The following is a 17,981-nucleotide window of genomic DNA, read 5'->3' on the forward strand; positions in this document are numbered from 1 at the left end:
GAACAGGGGGGGGCGAGGAAGCCTCCTCCCCCTCATCCGCAGGAGTGGTCCCGCCCTCCTTCCCTCAGAGCGCTGCGGGACTCCCGGCATGGCGGCGAGGAGGCTTGGGGGCAGCTCATGGCAGCAAGTGGTATCGCTGAGCAGGCGGTGCTGCCTGCCGGGCGGGAGGAGAGAACGCTACCGGTAAGGTTGTGCTGTTCCCTCAGCGTGGGGAAGAGGAGGGAGCGACCGTGAAGGAAGCAACGGGGAGAAGAAGGAGGGGAGGGAAAAGTCTGTGAGGTTGAGGCGCGAAAGGTCGCGCATGCGCAATGGTGTCCCGGGCTGTGGCATGGGAGGGCTGGCGAGGAATGGCCTGAGGTAGCGGGTACATTTTCTGGGGGTTTTCCCTGGTTTTGATGGGCTCTGAGGGTCGGAGCTGCCTGCGGAATGAGGTTGAGTTGTTAAGTGATTGCTAGAGTGGAATCTGGCGAGAAAGGTGAAGAGGAAAAGTTGCTTTCAGGGTATGGATCGAGTGAAAGGCTCTTTTGGGTATTCTCTAGGCAAAATACGGTCATCTGAGGTGGTAAAATCATAACTGATAAGTTTATGTGATATACAGGAGCAGCTAGAATAAAGTAATATCACTGCAAAGCACAGAGGTATGAATGGGTGTTAACAGCATCGCCCTCAGGGTCAAGGTCACTGTGGGAGCACATGCAAATGACAGCTTCAGTTTCTGAGGAAAAAAGAAAAAATACATGTTCATCGAAGTTTTTATTTGTGTTAAAATAGTAAAATGTGAGTGATTATAAAGAAAAAAGGAGTCACAGAATGGTTTTGGATAGAAGGAGCCTTAAAGCTCATCTAGTTCAACCCCATGGCAATGGGCAGGGACATCTCCCACCAGACCAGGTTATTCCAAGCCCAATCCAACCTGGCCTGGAACACTTCCAGGGGTGGAGCAGCCACAGATTCCCTGCAGCTCTTTAGAGGGACATGAAACTAAACATGGGCATCCCAGCTCAAGGTCTTTTCTGATTTACATTCAGGATTCTCTTTGTAAGATGCATTAATTCGTGAAAACTGCTTGAAAATCATGATATCCCCAAAAACACAGAATTACAACTTTTATGTAGTATGATTTCCTGTGTATAACTTCTTGTGTCTTAAAATAAGGGCTTTAAGAGAAGCATCAGATACGAGTTCTATGATAATTTGGAGCTGGTAACAGTGCAACATTTAAAGTTTATTTTTCCCCTCTAATGTTTTAATCTGACCTGAAATTCTCATTTTCATTGATCTACTTCTGCTATATTAATGTGAGTGATAAATTCAAAGCTCCAATTGCTTTACAGGTGCTCTTCTAGTAGCACAGCTCTCGGAAAGACTGTGGACAGTTCTGCAGGTATGATGTCTTAAATTGCTAGTATCTTGCATGTTTTTTTTAATCTCCAAAAAGCATAGTGTGTTGGAAGATACAGAAGATATAAATGTTCTCTTTTCCCTTCTTGGATTTTCTTTCCCCCCCTTGTGTTCATTGTGCAGATTTTTCCTGGCTTAACTTGACTTCCTTCACCTCCAACCAGCTCTGTGCTCCAAGAGTCTGAACTGAGTTGTTGAGTTGACTTGTCTAGTTACTCTTTGAATCAGAGTAAACTATAAACTAAATAGTTTTACACTTTAATCTTCACAGTTTCCTTCATGTTTCTTGCTTTTTCTCTGTACTCTCTCAGGTTTTTTTACCATACGCCATTAATCCTGTCCTGACAAAAGAGTTAAACTCCTGTCAGCCTTCTCTGTTACCATTGCAGTGGATTGTGGCCTGCACCAGACTGGGGTTTTAAAGTTTCTGCTTTAGTATTATCAGCTGGATCAGCTTAATTCATTAATTTTCTAGAGGACAAGGTGTTCTTTGGATAGTAACCATTTTAATATGGTTTCTCATAGTTACTCAAGAAGAAATTGTGCTCCCACGAAAGAAAACCTGGTGAGTGTTTACTGATGGAATATCTACATTGATAAATAATGATGGAATAAAGTTGTTAGACAGCTAGATGTAGTCTGTTTGCCTAAGTTGAAAAAGAAAATTAAAATAGCTGTATTCCTGGATTTAATGTCCCACTAGTGGCTTTCTGTGCAGAATATGTACTCTGTTCCTGAGCTTTCTTTTTAAAATGGCTAAAGGGACTGCATTTTTAATCAGTTTTTTGGTAAGAGATCAGATTCACTAGAAGTCTGTAAAATCAAGTTCATTGGTCTGTCTGCATGGGGGTGTGTTTCTTTCAGAAAAAAGATATATCTGCCATTGACAACTGGCTGCATAAATCCCATTAAGAGATTATACAGCTGAACAAAGGCTTTTTGTAGGAGGCACTTAAGATGAAATTGCATGTACAGCAAAACCAAACTTGTAGCCAAATGGTGTGTGCATGTAAAGCTAAAAAAGTGCCTTCACTTAAACACCCTCTGGGGCCAAACGTTCCTTGTTTGCCTGAAATGCAACCAAAGTCTTAAAGATCCACAAGCAGAGGAGTCCTGAAAGACCCATTTCTGTTTTGATTTGGGGTTTTTTTTCCTTCCAAAATTTGTCTTGAAGGAGGACTCTGGTATCCATCCCTCAGAGATGTGGTTGTTCCAGAACTGAGACCTTTTTTGCAGTTGAATTTTCCCTCCCTTTGTAAAAAGCAGTATTTTCTAAGTGCAGCAAACCCCTTATTTCTTTACAGGCCTTATTTCTTATTTCTTTACCCTGTCACAGGGTAATCCTGTGCTGCTTCTGCATACAATGTAATGATAACATTCAAAATCTGCAACTGAGTATTAATCAAGTCTCCTTTATGTTTAGGGACAAGCTAGCAGTTCTTCAAACATTGGCTTCTACTGTGAAGAGGGTAAGTAGTTCTGTTAATTGTGGAAAGAGGTCGAGTTGTCCATCTCTTGCAACAGCCATACTTCTGCTTCATCCATAAGTGAAAGGTTGGACTTTTACATCTGCTTTTTAAAGGGTTTTTCACACCTGCTCACCATGTTTTGCTGTGTCCCTTCTAGCACTAAGAGAAAGCTAAAACTACCAATGAAAGCTGTAATATTGTATAAGGCTTACATCAAGGGCAAGTTCCCTTACCAGTTCAGCTTCCTGGTTCAGACTGCCTCTTCCTAACCTTAGTTCAGAAAGTGAGCCTTGCAAAGAGCAGTCAGTAGCTACTCTTGCTAGGAAACAGCTGTAAATGCCTCAGTGCCTTTCTGTCTGTCTTGAGTTCTGGAAACTGAATCTCATACTGTAACTCCCCTGAGTGTTAGAGCTTGAGTCCTGCTTGCTTTGCAGGGCACTTGTTGTTGCAGGGCCCTTTTGTTGTCATTCTGCTAGCTTGCATGTGTGTGTGGGTAGTGGAAATGTCTTTTTATCTATTTACAAGCAGCATAAACGTTTTGAACTAGAGAAGTTTTTCTAAAATGGGCATAATTGTGCCTTGAATTCATGAGGCAGTGTGATACAGGTACAGTGTCTCTGAGTACATAACTATAAATGTGTCAGTCCTGCATTCTCCCTCCTACAGGATCCTACTGCTGCTCATTATATGTTCTATGATGACCCTTACCTTATGCCAAGAAATGCAGCCACTTCTGTAAGTATTTCCTTTCAAATCCTAGATAGCTTCTCCTCTCCCTCCTTTCATCTAGGATAGGAAAACTCTATTTGGAGCCTGGTTTCAGTTATAAAAGGAAATGTAGTATTAGATGTGTTTTAGAATTTTCTCCTCTGTATTTCTGCATGCATAATAATTGTAGCATTTCTCTCAACAAATCCACCCTGCACACTCAGTTCTCTCTTCTTCCTGCCCCTGTGCTTACAGTTTAGCTACATTTGAAATAAGTGTATGAATCAAAACACTGAAGATCACTTGTGTGTGTTTAGTAAGAGTTGAAAACGATGCATGAGTTAAATGCTCAGTGCTATGTAAAATGTTTTTTCCTCACTCTGAGCCTTTTAATTTTGTGTTTCTTCATCTTGCTCTCTCTTCCTCTGCAGCGTCTATTTGCATTGTCAAAGGAGTCAGGAAGAAATGCTGCCAAATACATTTTTACAAATTTTCCTCAATATTTTGACAAGACTTTTGCAGAACCAAACATACCAGTAAGCTTTTTACTTGTCATTTTCACTGTACTTGTGCTCTGTCAGGTGGTAAAGTCAGATAGGGCCAAACCTAACATGAAAGAATACTAAGTGTTTTGTAGAAAACTCTGAAAGCTTTACTGTATTTCCTTTATGTTTCTGAAGGAATTCAATATCAGATAAGATTTTAAAATAAAACTAAGAAAATAAATGTTTAGATACTGACCTACTAGCATGAAAGTAGGAGATCAGGATGTGTGTACTTCATCAAAGGAACTGCAGCTGTTAGTCTGGGAGGGTCAGGAGATTATCAAAGCAGTTTACTGGGTGAAGAGTAAGCATATTTGGGTTAGACTTTTAGCAGGAGTTCAGGGAAGGTTTGAGCTTCTGCTTAACTTGTACTCTTTGCTTTTAGTGCTTGATGCCTCAGGATCTTACACCTCAGATTGAGGGGCTGAGTGAGGAAGCTCTAAAAGAGCGTATCCACCTCAGAAGGGTGAAGGATTCTGTGAACCTGTTTGATCAGCTTGTACAAGCAGGTATGTGGCCACCTGCCAGATTCTGTGGTAGAGCTCAAACTGAGGCAAAATGTTTTTGTAGCTGGCACAGGCTGTGGGAGATAATTTGTTGATTATGTTGCTGCTTTTCACAGCTGACTCTGGTGAAGTGGTTCTCCAGAATTATGGGGCCCTCCTTATCCACTGCTTGTCTGACAGGACATTTTGGTGATATGGAGAACAAATGACTTTTTGATCAAGAAATAGATTATATGATGTTCAGGTTTTTTCTTTTCTTTGAAGGTGGAAGAATTTATGATGTGGTAGAGCAGGGCTTGTTGTGGGCAGATGCTGTGTGACTGAGTGGTACCATTCTGCCCACAAAGACCCTCTTGCAGTAGCATATTGGTTGGTATAAGATAAATTTGTGCTGAACACTTTGCTGCAGTGTTGGACTGATGTAGTATAGTAAATAATGTTCCTCTGTGGACCTGCCTGCACTCAATAAGTAGTCTTGCCAAGTTCTTCCTTAATTTGGAGCTTCTCACTCATGGAGTGTTCAAAATTTTTCTGGTAGAGCTGTAGAATGGTGTGTTCTTTACTTTCTCTGCATCTGTAGTACATCCTCATTTTCTGTAGGTACCCCTGTATCTCTGGAGACCACAAACAGTCTTTTAGATCTGTTATGCTTCTATGGAGATGCAGAATCTGCTCCAGAAAAAGAGGAAGAAGGAAAAGAGGATTTGGAAGAACCAGGGGTATGAAAAAACTGTTGATCTCTTATTAATTTTTTTCATATATAGTGGGAGCCTATCAGGGTTATGTCAAGATTTTTGTACTGCAACCACCTGTCTGGGAAGTGGTGTGAGATGGGTGCAATGCAGTCAACATTCTGTAGAGATAAAAATTATCTCAGTTACAAAAATCCTGTGTCTGACCTAGTAGCAAAAGTGGTTTCTGTAAAGCTGAACACAGTAGCTGGAACCCTGTCTGTGCTTAGTTGGTTACTCCATATCTAATGTGCTTAGTTTTGCTGAACTGCATTTGAAAGACTCTTTCTCACTGACAGCCTTCTTTTATAGTTGTAGAAGCTATAACTTCTATAGCTATAGAGGCTATAGTTTTATAGCCTCTCTCACTGACAGAGAGGACCTCAAGTACCTCTTGTGTAGATCAGCTAGTTCAGTTTTCTTCAGTCTGAACCATAATAAATAAATTTCAGTGAAACTGAGGGCTCCTGTTGTCACCTCAGCGTACCAGCTCACAGGGTACAGGGTGAATAACTGGCACAATACCTGTCCCTGGGATGACTATTGAGAGAGAAAGAGTTTTACAGAGCATTTGCTACAGTCTGAGTCCCACCAACTCCACAAATATGTACAATTTACCTTATTAATATGTTCAGGAATGTAAACAACATTTTTAATCTAGTTATTGCTTTCTGAACATTGTAATAGAAATTCTTTCAATCTAACCATTAAAAAAAAAACAACCCTTGGTAGTATATAAATTGCTGCTGAACCTCTGTTGTTACCAAATCACATCATTTAATGTTTAGTCATAACTTTGAACTATGATAAACTTATTTCTGCAAAAATCTTTACAGGTGAACGTCTCCGAGCAGGCGGCTCCAAAGAGACAACTCCAAAAAGGTTCATTCATCCCTAGATGGAGGTACAGAAAATCTTGCCAGTGGGGTAGTGCATGTGTTGTGTTTATAAAACAGACTTCAGGACTTTCTAGCAGCCCAGGCTGGCAGGTGTTACTTACTAAATACATCTGTGTTTGCTAATCTTGAAAAGTGTGATGGAAGTCTAGGAAGTGTTTATTCAGCTCAAGGTATCACAGATAATAAATGTGAAATATCAGCCCTTTGGGGTAAAATCCATTATTTTGTTTTGCATGTTTTCCTAAAGATATCTTTTGTAGAGTTCTTTAACATTCAGTTTTTTTGTTGATTCTAGGGACAACAACAATGCTGAAAGAATATTTAAGACCATGCCAGAGAGGAATGCACACTCCTATTGCACCATGATCCGTGGGATGGTGAAGGTAAAGCTGTCCTGCAGGCAGGGTTTGTTTTCAGCTTGTGAAATCTCAGTCACAGAGATTGCTGATTTTCATGGATTTGGGTTTTTTTCAGCATGGGGTTTCTGCTAAAGCTTATGACATGTACATAGACTTGCTGAATGAAAGACACAAAGGTAAGTGTCTCTGCTTTTACTTTGTGGTCTTTAAAGCAGCAGAAACCCACTGGTGGGTACCTGAGAGTTTGTTTCATGGCTGTGATGATTGGCGCAGGGGTACGGACCTCAGCTGGATCATGGGAGCTGAGTGCAGCCTCGTTTCGGTGCAGCTGGCATGTGGTTGGCTCACTGGAAGCAGGTTTGCATGAGACTTTGCCAAAAGCTGAGCCATGTTGGAACTGTTTTCAGTTAAAAATAAAGTTAAAAATAAATTGCCCGACGTTTTCCAGCGGATGTGCACACCTTCAATGCGCTGATCACAGCAGTCCCATATCTGAAGGAGAAGTTTGTAGAAAGATGGGAATTAGCCAAGGTAAGGTGGAGCCAAAGAGGTGGGGAAGGGGGAGGAGTTGGAGGATTTGGGTTTGCTTAATCAGCAGAATTTTGCAGTTGTTAGAAGACTGAAGAGTTCTGTACAAAGATCAAAGAACTGCTGTATTGGTTGCAAAGGAAGTACCCTACTTTAAACATACTAATTAACTGTTGAGGAGTGGGAAAAGTACAAAGTCCAACTTTGCCCTTGTCAAATGGTTTCCCTTATGAGAACTTGCCTGCTCCAAGAGCTGCCTGGAGAGAAAGTAATTGGGAAATCATGCTGGGAGATAGAAACAAACCATCAATTTTAGATAGAAACTTTTTGATCTGTAATTCATGGTGGTGTGATGGAAATGGAATTTTGAGGGGTAGCAGGCTGCAGTTTTAATGACAGCATGGAAATGTAATGATCAGTAAGGAAAACTAGTAGATAAATTTGAGAATTTCTTTGATATTCTAAACCCAGGTCTCCCAAGATCTAATCTGATGTAATTTTTTAGTCTTGTTTTTTGTTCAAAAATTAGATGATACTCCCTTAGTAAATGATCAGTTGAGGTGAAGTTCTTCACTTGAAGGAGTTGAGAGGATGAGATTGAGGAAATGAATGTATACCTGCCTGAAAGCTGAACTGAGATCCATAACCTATGAAGCACTAAGGATTTGGGAATTTTTTCTTTAAGGTCTTCCTGAATCACATGGTTGAACAACAAGTGCAACCAAATCTGCTAACTTTTAATGCTTTACTGAAGACTCTGAGAAGATGTGGTGGTATAGGCAGAAGTATGGCTTTACAGGTGTTCAAAGAAATGGAAGCACTTGGTATAGGTAAGAGAACCAGGATGGTTATTATCTTCCAGTGCCACCTCTAGAAAAGCTCAGCAGAAAACAACACAGTTGCAGGGAAGAAGTCCATACCTCATGTTAAAAAAAAGCATGAATAACATGAATATATATTTGCAGCAGTCAGCTGAGTCTGTTAGTTTCCCATTGATCAAGGAGATGCACTTCACAAGCCACCCAGGCCAGTGTATAGATCTACACCTCTACAGCAAAAAAACTTTTGATCTAGATGGTGTTTTTTGATGTCAAGTAAATATTACAAAGCCAGGGAATGTTGGTATAGCTGATTTTTCTTATGTCTTGCAGAGTGTGCTTTGCCCTAGTAACATGCTTGCTAATAGACCAAAAATAGATTCATGAGCAGACCAGAAAACCAGTTATGAAATATTTTTGCTTTTACTTTAGAGCAGGGGATCTTGGCAGTTCACTCCATAGAGATGTGGTGCTTCAGCTGGTGATGCACTCTCAGATCTCCTCTCTCCTAGTTGTACATGAGGTCTGGTCCAGCATGAGAGTGGGCAAGAAGAAAAATGACAGAGTAAACTTTTGCATGCTGCCTGTCTGGGGAAGCTGGAGACTGTAAATTAGAGAGCTCAGGCATAAAGCTCAGCCAAAAATGTCAAAGTAACTTCAATGTTTTTGCTTTTCAGAGCCCAGCCTTGCAACCTATGATCATCTTCTCTCTATATTTTATAGAGCAGGTATGTGCAAGATCAGCTTATCCAAGAATGTGTCCTGTGTAACACATGCTTTAAGTGCTTTCCAAATGTGATGGGTGAAGGTGGTTGATATATGGATTAAAAGACAACTTCTTACATGTGCAACCCTAGTGTTAATCTGTGCACTCAGATTCTACTTGGGTGAAGAATAAGCTGCAGGGGATTGTAACCTCTTACAGGTAGGGAAGAGTCCTTGTGTTCTGAGAACAGGCAGAGCTGGAAAGAAAGCCTGTGTGCTTTCTGTTTGTGGCAAACATTGACAAAGCTAAAGAGTAAAAGCTACTCTGTCTCTGGGGGGGCTGGATCTGACTACAGCACTTGTGATTTCACAGGCTGTGGCACTCACAGGGAGGAAATAGCACAGGGATTCTCTTTTTCTGAAACAGTTCTGTGCCCTGGAGCTGTCCTGAGATGTAACTGTTAGGAGGCAGGAGCCCAGCTCTTGGAGATCCTTCAACCAAAAATCTGTGGGCATGGGAAGAGAATAGATGGAGTAGTCAGAGCTGCAGTCCTTGTGTTTTAACAGGAACTGCTCTGGAGTCTCTCTGGGTTTGGTTGTGGGGTTTTTTTCTTGGGTTTTTTTATCCCTTTTTAAAATTATTTGTTTGTTTATGAAATGCCTTGCTTTTCCCACTGTGGCCTTCTAACAGACAAACTTCCAGGCTGTTGGATTCGTTGCTAGAAAGTACTTTTATCTTTCTGAATCTGCCTTGTTATGCTGTGGAAATCAGGCAGTAGTAGGGCAAATTTTAGAGCAACTAAAATTGTAGCTGTTGTGAAGCTGCAGAAGTAGGAGCACAGAAGAATCTTGAGATTTGTTTTTTTAAATTATGTTGCTTGTTTCCATTTCCATACTAAATTTGCAGGCTGACACTGTTCAGTCTTCACTAATGAAGTGCTTAGCACAACTGAGATGTGATGTTGTTTGTCTGTTTGTCCCACAGTCAGTCCCACAGATCTTGGCTCATCAGGCATCATCTCTGAGGTGTTGGATGACATTGAAAAGAGGAGTTTCACTCCCCAGGACCCTGGTGATGGTATGGACTTCAATAGATCTGACCATCTGCATTGATTAAATTTTGGTACCAGTGAATTTCAGGTAGTTTTAACCAGCTAGGTAAGGGGCTTGTTTGTATCAGGCCCTTTTGATCATTTTTGGAGACAAAAGGACAGATTCCAGTGCTGGGAAGTTGTGCTGGGCATTGGTGCAATGCCTTCAGTGAGGTAGTAAGAAATCAGCCCATGTGAGTAAGCACTGGAGTCCCATTAAATTAATAAAAAGCTATTTCCAAGACTAGTTTTAAGGAGGAACATCAGCCAGCAGCTCCAGGAAACCAGGGAGGAGTTAATACAGTTTTTGGCCACTTAAAAGACAAAGATAGATGAGCAGATGTTATGTTAGAGTAGTGTATTAGGTTCTCCTACCAGCAATTATGGGGTTTTTTTGTCCTTGGAATAAAAGCCTGGGAATATTTATTATGTTTTGTAATATTTATAATGTAGTAAACGTCTTTTCTTTGCTTCTGCCCTGCTCTGTGTGTTACATTGTTTCTTGCTGTGCTCTAAGCTGCTAGCAGAAGCCTATGCTGAACACCCATATAATACAAAAATGTCTTCTGCATCTCAAAAGTAATTATTAATTGATTACATCTTGCAAGGGAAAGGGAGGTGTATATACTGAAAGTGAGTGATGTGGCTGCCTTTTTATTGTAACCTGTTTTTTAGACAAATAATGCTGCCTTGCCCCAAACAATAGAATGTACCTTTTGTAAAAGTCAAACAGATGATCTGCTTAAATCTGTCTCCAAAAGCAGAGTAGTACAGTTGTCTCCATAACACTGGCTAACAAAACTTATAACACACCAAAGTCTCTACATATAGAGGTGTCCCTCTTGCTACCTTGTCAAACTGAGCTACAAATTCATCATTTTAATTAAACATGGCTTATCTGTCTCTGAGAGGCTGTGCTAATGACCTGGTCTGTGTCTCCTTGAGAACTGGAAGCTGACAGACTGTTTTCTCCCTTCCAGCCAACTTTTTTGCCAATGCTATGCAAGTGGTAAGTACCTCTCAATATTTTCCCCTTTGTTCATATCCTCCTGTAACTTTCCTCCATAATTCTGTGGTTCTTTGCTTGATGGGTAATGTGCATATGTACATCTCTTGTTCGAGGTGGCTGTGTAAGTCCCTGTCTTCTGTGCCCTTCCTCTTTCTCATGGCACTGCAGCAGTCTCCACACCAGAAGGTGTCAGTTTAGGTCAGAAAACTTCACCTGCAGGGAGAGTCCCACATTTGTCTGAAACACACAAAGTGCCCAGGCAGTCACTGCACTGAATAAAAGTGTTTGCTGCCAGCTCATCACCTTAGTGACAGTGAGTCTCAGGGGGCTACATTTGGTAGCTTTAAAATCTAACTGGTTTATTGCAGTGCTGTGATCTGAAGGATATCAAGCTTGCCTATCAGTTAAATAAAGTGATGGAGAAGGGAGACAACTGGAAGTTCTTGGCTGTGGATCGGTTAAATGGCTACTGGTGAGTGAAGTGCAGCTTCTGCTCAGTGTCTTGTGTATTGGGGTCAATTTAAGTACAAACTAGGATTTGAACACTGCACAGAAGGGTGCTTAGTGTGAACACCAGCTGGTTTTTGTACATGCAGTTAGGGAAATGCATCCTCCCTAAAAGCACTGGGATTTAATTTCAGTTTGTGGCTTTGCCTGAATTGAAATAAAGTGTCTTGGAGCTCCAGTTTAGCACCCATCCAGCAGCTATACCAGACAGCTGGATTTTCTGCAGTCCTGTTGTCCACTTAGGATGGCAGCTTAGGAGGTAACACCAAAATTGCATACAGGTCATACCAAGCTCTCTGCACGGTGGTGTACAGAGAGGCTGCAGTGTATTTAAGGCACCAAACTCCTGTGTATTTCCTCCACTTGACATTGTAATCTGAAACATCTTTACCTGGGTCATTCAGTGCTGCAGTTACTGCACATAATTAAGTACTTGGAGGATCTGAATAAAATGCTTTTGGGACACTGGAACTAGAGATGCTCCAGTAAATTAACAGAAAATAATTACCATCAAAATAAGATGCAGTTTCAGGGATGGGATGGTTCACATGGTTTTATCTTATTTGGCTTGTAAATAAATCAAGGGAAATGAATGGAAATTAATTTCTAGTTGCAGGGACATGTTTCCTATTCAGTGCACTGGCTTAAGGTTCCAGGCTTGTATTGTGAACTTGCACAAGTAACCAGTTTAATGTGAGTTCACCTCTTAAAGTGGTTCTTTACCAGAGAGAGATTTGAGAGAGATTCAAATACCTCAAACCTGGTGTCAGGCAGGGAGATTGCCTTGCTTAGGGATTTTTTAATGCAGTGGTCCACTTCTTTCTAATTCTGCCAGTTACTTGGTGTCAGCATTAAGTTCTGCCATACAAAAACTCAGTACTGTCTTTTTCATTATATGGAGAATTGCAGTCTGTGAGAAATTTCCTTAAGCTGCAATACAAATCTGATCAGAACACTGTGACTGTCTGGTGCTTCCTTGTGGTGTGATCTGGTCATTACTGAAGCAGAACATTTTTCTCCTCCTGTAGGTCAAAATTCTTTTCATTGTTGTGTATGATGGAACAAATTGATGTTGTGCTGAAATGGTACAAAGAAATGTCCCCTTCGGTAAGTGTGCATGAGGGTAAGGAAGCTTCAAAGCTCTAGCATGGAGAAATGAAACAGTTACAGATTACTGAACTGACTCTCTTCCTTCTTCAGCTCTTCTATCCAACTCCTAAGAATATAATGGACCTTCTTCAAGCACTGGATGCAGCTAACCACTTGGAAGAGATCCCTTCAGTCTGGGAAGGTTGGTGAAAGCCACAGGGTACACAGGCAGTTTGTTTTCATAAACTTCAGGAGCAGTGTGAAGTGGGAGGCAGGTGGGAAACTTTACAGAGCTTGAGGAAGCCATGAGAAGATGGTTTGGCCTGAGGGACTTCTTGGGTACAGAGAATGGCTGTGGGGCTTCTAAAATGGCATTAATCATGCTGAGCATAACTCCAGGAGTTGGGAGTAGGGATTCACAGTTACACCCACTGACTACTGCCTTTCTCTCAACAGATATGAAACAGCTGGGGTTTAATAGGAGACAAGAGCTGCTGGAAGAGCTCTTGTCTTTGATGAGCAGGGAGCAGCACCCTGAGGAGGTAAGGAAGGTGTTGTGCTTTAACCCCCTGGTAAGCAGCTGAGCACCACTCCTTCCCTGTGGGGTGGTGAAGAGAAATGGAATGGTAGAAGTGCAAAAACTCGTGGGTTGAGATAAAGACAGTTCATTAAGCAAAGTAAATTCAATGCACGTAAGCAAAGCAAACCCAGGAAATCATTCACCACTTCCCTTCAGCCATCTGGACAGCAGGGCTCCAGCACAAGTAATGGTGACCATCACTCTGAGTGTCCCCTCCTTCCATCTTCTCCCAGCTTTTATTGCTGAGCTTGATGGATAGAATATCCCTTTGGTCAGATGGGGTCTAAATGTGTCCCTTCCCAGCTCCTTGTGCATCCCAGCTCCTTGTACACACAGGTTGGAGGAGCAGGAAAGGTCTTGACTCTTAAGTGCTGCTCAGCAGTAACTAAAACATCCTGTGTTATCAACACAATTCTCATAACAAATCCAAAACACAGCCTCATACGAGCTCCTGTGAAGAAATGAAACTGTCCCAGCCACAACCACTACAGCAGCTCAGTGAAAAGAGCAGCAGTGTCTCCCTGTTTCTGTGTGCAGCATCCAGACTGTATTTCAGTGCTGTATTATTGTGCCTGGTTGGCCTTACAGGTCGAGTTCCAGTCCATATGCCATTACAAATTTCCACTCACTCTGTGTTTTCAGGCCTGCACTGCCCTTTGGGTTGTCTTCCACTACAGAGAACCTCAGAATAACACAGAAAATTACTTACCAGGGTTCAGGAGAGTAATCCAGCCCCAACAGCTCCCTCTGTGGGCAAGTACATGGCAGAACTCAGGGATTTTTGCCACAGATGTCATTGCAGTAACCTGCTGAGGGTTAAAAGGTGATGTGTACTCTAGAGGTATAGATGTCCCTCTCTTGGAGCTTGCCTGATGGAGACAATTTTCCTGAAAGAAGTGGAGACATTTTTCTTCCAGGAGCAACTGCTGTTAATTCACAAATGTTTGTGACGTGCAGGGCAGAGGTGTAGGATCTGCAGGGAGACTTGGCACTTGAAAAAGATGTTTTAACTTTAGAGGTTTGGGGATTAATACCACAATCTTTTCACAGATTCAGCTGGCTTTTGCCAAGTGTGCTGAAGACATCAAAGCTGCCCATGAGCAAACTGGGAGGGAACAGATCCCCTTGGAATGGACAGGCAGTGCACTGGGCTCTGTTGTTCTCTTGTTTTCCAGGGCTGGGAGAACCCAGGATGCTTGGTACGTGTGTGGCTGTCAGGAGCTCTTGGCTTGCTGTAACTCAAGGATTAATCACAAAAATGCAAAGCTAATGCCAGATTGCTTTGGAATGCTAATGCAGAAAAGGGAGGGGATGAATCCTGATAGGAATGGGGGGTTTTCTTAATTTTATGGTTCATTCTTGACACCAAGTTACAGCTTCTATACTAAAAATGGTGTAGAAGTTGATGTAGCAATTGGCTTAGAGCACTGTACAGCTGCTTCTGGCAAGGCAGGGTTTGACTGACCCTTCACTAAGCACTGCTGATTAATTTTTAAAACTCTTTGGGATTCAACTGTTAGATTAATTAGAGTTAAATAAATTTTTAATTAGAATAAATCCTAACTAAAACTCTGTAAAATAGCTCCAGAAGCTAGAATTTGCTGCCCTACATGCTCTTAACCTGTTTCAGATCTGTAGGGAAGATAATTTCATGAAATTGAGTTTGCCTGTGTTTCAGGAAGGGCTTATCCAGGATACTTAATATCCATCCATTCCTGTGCTTTGAAGGTGTTTTTTGTTGGTTTTTTAGCTATTATTTTGTTTTCTTTTGAACAGGAACTTGATGGAGCACTTCCAACAAATCAACAGGATTCCCACGTGAGTACTTCTGGGTTCTGACTTTAGGTACTGAGTCTCCCCTTTGAGGTTTTGCATTTCTATCAGAACCAGCAATAGTGGTCCACAAATTAGTGTTTCTTCCAAAGCATGGGGGGGTGTCTTGTCCCTGTGAGCAGGGGGGACACAGTTTTTTCCAAATGGTACATGCCAAGACCTTTCTGTCTCAAAAAATGTGAGAAATGCAGAGGGGTTTAAGTGGTTGATCTCAGGATGTCACTGAAGGAAGCAGCTCTCAGTGCCCAGGGGCAGCATGGCAGCTCTGAGGTGCCTGCCTTTGATTTGTTACACTGCTCCTTGGCTGCTGCCAGCCAGGGGAAAGAGGTAAGGGCCTGATGTGGGGACTGTAAGGGGAGGTTATTGAGGCTACTGCTAAAGTAGGGTCCTTATCCTGAGCACTGAGCTGCTGCCCTCTTGGTTTTGTGCAAGTTTTGCTTTCTGCTAGAACAGGGGTTCCCTAGTGCCCCACATGGGTATGGGGTGAAGGCTGAGGTGAAATTCCTGGCAGGAGCAGAATTTGACTGGTTGAGTTGGGCTGAAAATCTTTCACCACCTCTCTGTCTCCAGCACCTGCTGTAAGTTAATGTTCTCCTCACCTGGGGCCTGTGAGCAGTCACTCCTTGTCTTTGTCTTTGCTTTTGCAGGGATGAGGTGATGGATGAGTTCTTGAACTGTGCTAAACGAACCAGTAGCCCAGATGAGGCAATCAAGCTGGTAAAGCTGGCAGCATCCCTTGGTCTCCCTTCAGTGCAAAGGCTTAAAAGCAGAACACAGGAGGAATTTGAACTCTCTGAAAAGCAGAAGTAAGTTGGGGCACTTCATGTTACTGCTGAAGGGGTTTGTTCCATTCACAGCCCCAGAATGGACCCTGCCTTTGATCCTATGCTGTAACCACCCCCCCAGGAGGGAAGGAACTTTCCTTGATGGCATGAGCTTTATGCACTGCTCAGACCTGCTATCAGCTCTTTCTTTCACAGAATCTTTCCCAGCCTGGTTTGACCATCTAGAAAATACTGATTTCAGGCTCATGAAACCAGGCAGTGGTACAGGATGGCCCTGCAGGAGGCTCAGAGGTTCTGAGGCTTGCAGTCCATCTTCAGCACAGTCACCATAGTTCATTGCTGAGCTCATGCAACCAAGCTCAGACATGGGGCTTGGCCTTGAGAGACAGGTTTGGAGCCAGTGGTCTGGTCCAAGGGAATGAATAAATACAAGTCCAGCACCCTTGGCAGCTGGCCCAGAACTTTCTGTGTCACTGAAGTGGGCTGCTTTTTCAAAAGGAGTGGGTGTGCTTCCACCAAATGCGAGGTGGACCTGTTCTTAGAGGATAATAGACATCAGCCCATAATACTCTCTTTGGAGGGGGTTTGCCCTGTTTTTTGGAGCTCTCTTTTGAAGGAAACCTCACACCAGGTACTGATCACTGGTTTGTTTCACATCTGCAGGCAGACGTTGGAGAGTGTGAAGTCAGATGATGACAGCAGTGACAGTGACAGTGATTAACTGTGTCTCTGATTCCCCTTGGGAACACCAGGAGCAACCACCACCTTGGTGCCAGGAGGCTTCTGGGAGAACCAAAAGTATTGATGGGATGGCTTCTGGGAGGTGCTGCAGCACTGCTGAGCCCCCCAGAACACTTGCTTGGCAGGAGGATGTCGTCCTAGTTGGAGCAAGCTGGAAGCTGTCTGTCCAGTGTTGTTGGGAACTTGAAATACAGCCTGAGCTACACCAGCACAGTCTCTTCCACACCACTCCCTGCCCAAGCTGGGTCCTGGGGACAGTGCAGCCTGTCTGAATGAGGCACTGGAGGGCTGCAGCTGGCTGGAGGCTGCTCAGCAGGTACAAGACTCTTGACAGGTTGAGTAAGACTTCTCTCTTGGGCCTCCTGGGACTTAAACCTGTGCTGGATTTAACTCTTTTCCAGCTAACTTTATTGTGCTATGTAAATGTCAAGTTTGCTGCAGGTAATGCAGTATTCATCACCTGTGGTGTTAATCCTCAACCTTTTTGCTGTTCTGGGTCAGGACTCTAGATGTTAAAAAGCCACAGCTTGTACAGCTGGACCTTGAATCTAATAAATAGCTAATATTAAATACAGCTCTAATCTGATGATTCTACAGCAAAAAAAAATCCCTGTTTAGGAAGTGGTGTGACTGCTCTTTGAGACAGTAAAGTTCATGCAGAAAACAGCATCAGAGGTGCCTGGGAAGATGGATGACTGCCCTGCTCTGCTCTCTGCCATGCAGTTAAGTGGCCTTTGCAGCACTGGGCTGCACTTCTCGGCTTGTAGAGGACTCTGGAAGGTCTTTTTTGAGGTAGTTGTCTTGAATGGGCAAAGAAAGTCTTGTTCCTGAGGGTTAAATCATATTCTAGTAAAAAGTAGTTAGCAAGTTGATTCTTTTTGTGAAAAATAAAACCCTTGTATGCATGATGCTGCAGGACAAGCAGGAGCACTCCATCAGCAAACAGCAGCCTCATTTCAGTAATGGGTTTGGGAAACAACAGCTACTAGAGGTAGAACAAACAACCTTTTAGTAGGCTTAAAAGTTTTAGTAGGCTTTAGTAGTTTTTTCGTAGGCTTAAGTAGTTTTTAGTAGGCTTAAAAGGCTCCTTGTTTTCCAGGAATGGACTGACAGTAAAGCTGGCTGAAGGCAAGGTTTGCTCCAGAAAGCAAACTGTCTTTTCTGAAATGTGTGACTACAAGTGCAGGGTAAGCAAAGCTCCAGGGCTTTCAGGGCTGGTGATGAGCTTTTTGTTTTATTGTACCAACAATTTAAAATTGGATCATCAGGGAGCCTAAGCCATGGTTACTCATTTCAGCAGGTGGGTACTAAGGAAGTCTGATCAGCCTGGCTTCTCTGATGATAATAATTATAGGAAAGGGAAGAGGAGGAAGGGACGAGCTTGGCCTTCATGTGAGCTCTCATGGCTGAACCAAAATCACTTCTAGACAGAAATACCTGGGTTTCTGGAGCTACAGAAGAGCAGTCTGACAAGAAACAAGTTGGGGGCAGAAGTCCACCACAGTGCTCTGACATACCTGTGCAAACCTGTACTCACATGGATTTTCTTACAGCTTGTACAGATTCATTAGCCACTCTGCTCACATTGATTCATTCTTGCTCCTTGAAAGGGGTAAAACAGAGAAGTTTTGTCTTGTTCAGATCATGGAGAAAGGCTGTTCTCATCCTGCCCTGCTG

At 42.7% G+C, this 17,981-nt stretch overlaps 1 protein-coding gene and 1 non-coding gene across 3 annotated transcripts; both read left to right on the top strand.

The window, feature by feature from the left end:
* Positions 1-34: 34 nt before the first annotated feature.
* PTCD3 (pentatricopeptide repeat domain 3) lies at positions 35-16,893 on the top strand. Of its 2 annotated transcripts, none has more exons than XM_030450444.1 (24): positions 35-183; positions 1,335-1,384; positions 1,927-1,966; positions 2,825-2,870; positions 3,537-3,605; positions 4,010-4,114; positions 4,509-4,632; positions 5,230-5,348; positions 6,197-6,264; positions 6,555-6,642; positions 6,734-6,794; positions 7,067-7,149; positions 7,832-7,976; positions 8,642-8,692; positions 9,655-9,747; positions 10,741-10,769; positions 11,138-11,241; positions 12,305-12,383; positions 12,477-12,567; positions 12,822-12,907; positions 13,996-14,144; positions 14,722-14,763; positions 15,426-15,584; positions 16,227-16,893. In XM_030450444.1, the coding sequence occupies exons 1-24, from the start codon at positions 89-91 to the stop codon at positions 16,282-16,284; spliced, it is 2,034 nt and encodes a 677-aa protein (XP_030306304.1). In that variant the 5' UTR covers positions 35-88; the 3' UTR covers positions 16,285-16,893. The 2 variants fall into 2 exon arrangements, with proteins under 2 accessions (XP_030306304.1, XP_030306305.1); XM_030450445.1 differs by lacking the exon at positions 35-183 and adding an exon at positions 287-357.
* On the top strand, positions 6,870-7,008 carry LOC115598367. The gene has a single exon (XR_003987599.1). It is a non-coding gene; the product is annotated as a small nucleolar RNA SNORD94 (small nucleolar RNA).
* Positions 16,894-17,981: the final 1,088 nt, after the last annotated feature.

The sequence above is a fragment of the Calypte anna genome, chromosome 4B (genome assembly GCF_003957555.1).
Source record: "Calypte anna isolate BGI_N300 chromosome 4B, bCalAnn1_v1.p, whole genome shotgun sequence".
NCBI classification, from domain to species: domain Eukaryota; kingdom Metazoa; phylum Chordata; class Aves; order Apodiformes; family Trochilidae; genus Calypte; species Calypte anna.

Excerpts from the sequence above, each read along its gene's own strand:
- PTCD3 (XM_030450444.1), top strand. The coding sequence starts at position 89 with ATGGCGGCGAGGAGGCTTGGGGGCAGCTCATGGCAGCAAGTGGTATCG. Across the intron at positions 8,693-9,654 it reads CTCTATATTTTATAGAGCAG|TCAGTCCCACAGATCTTGGC; the intron begins GTATGTGCAAGA and ends TTTGTCCCACAG. Across the intron at positions 11,242-12,304 it reads GATCGGTTAAATGGCTACTG|GTCAAAATTCTTTTCATTGT; the intron begins GTGAGTGAAGTG and ends CTCCTCCTGTAG.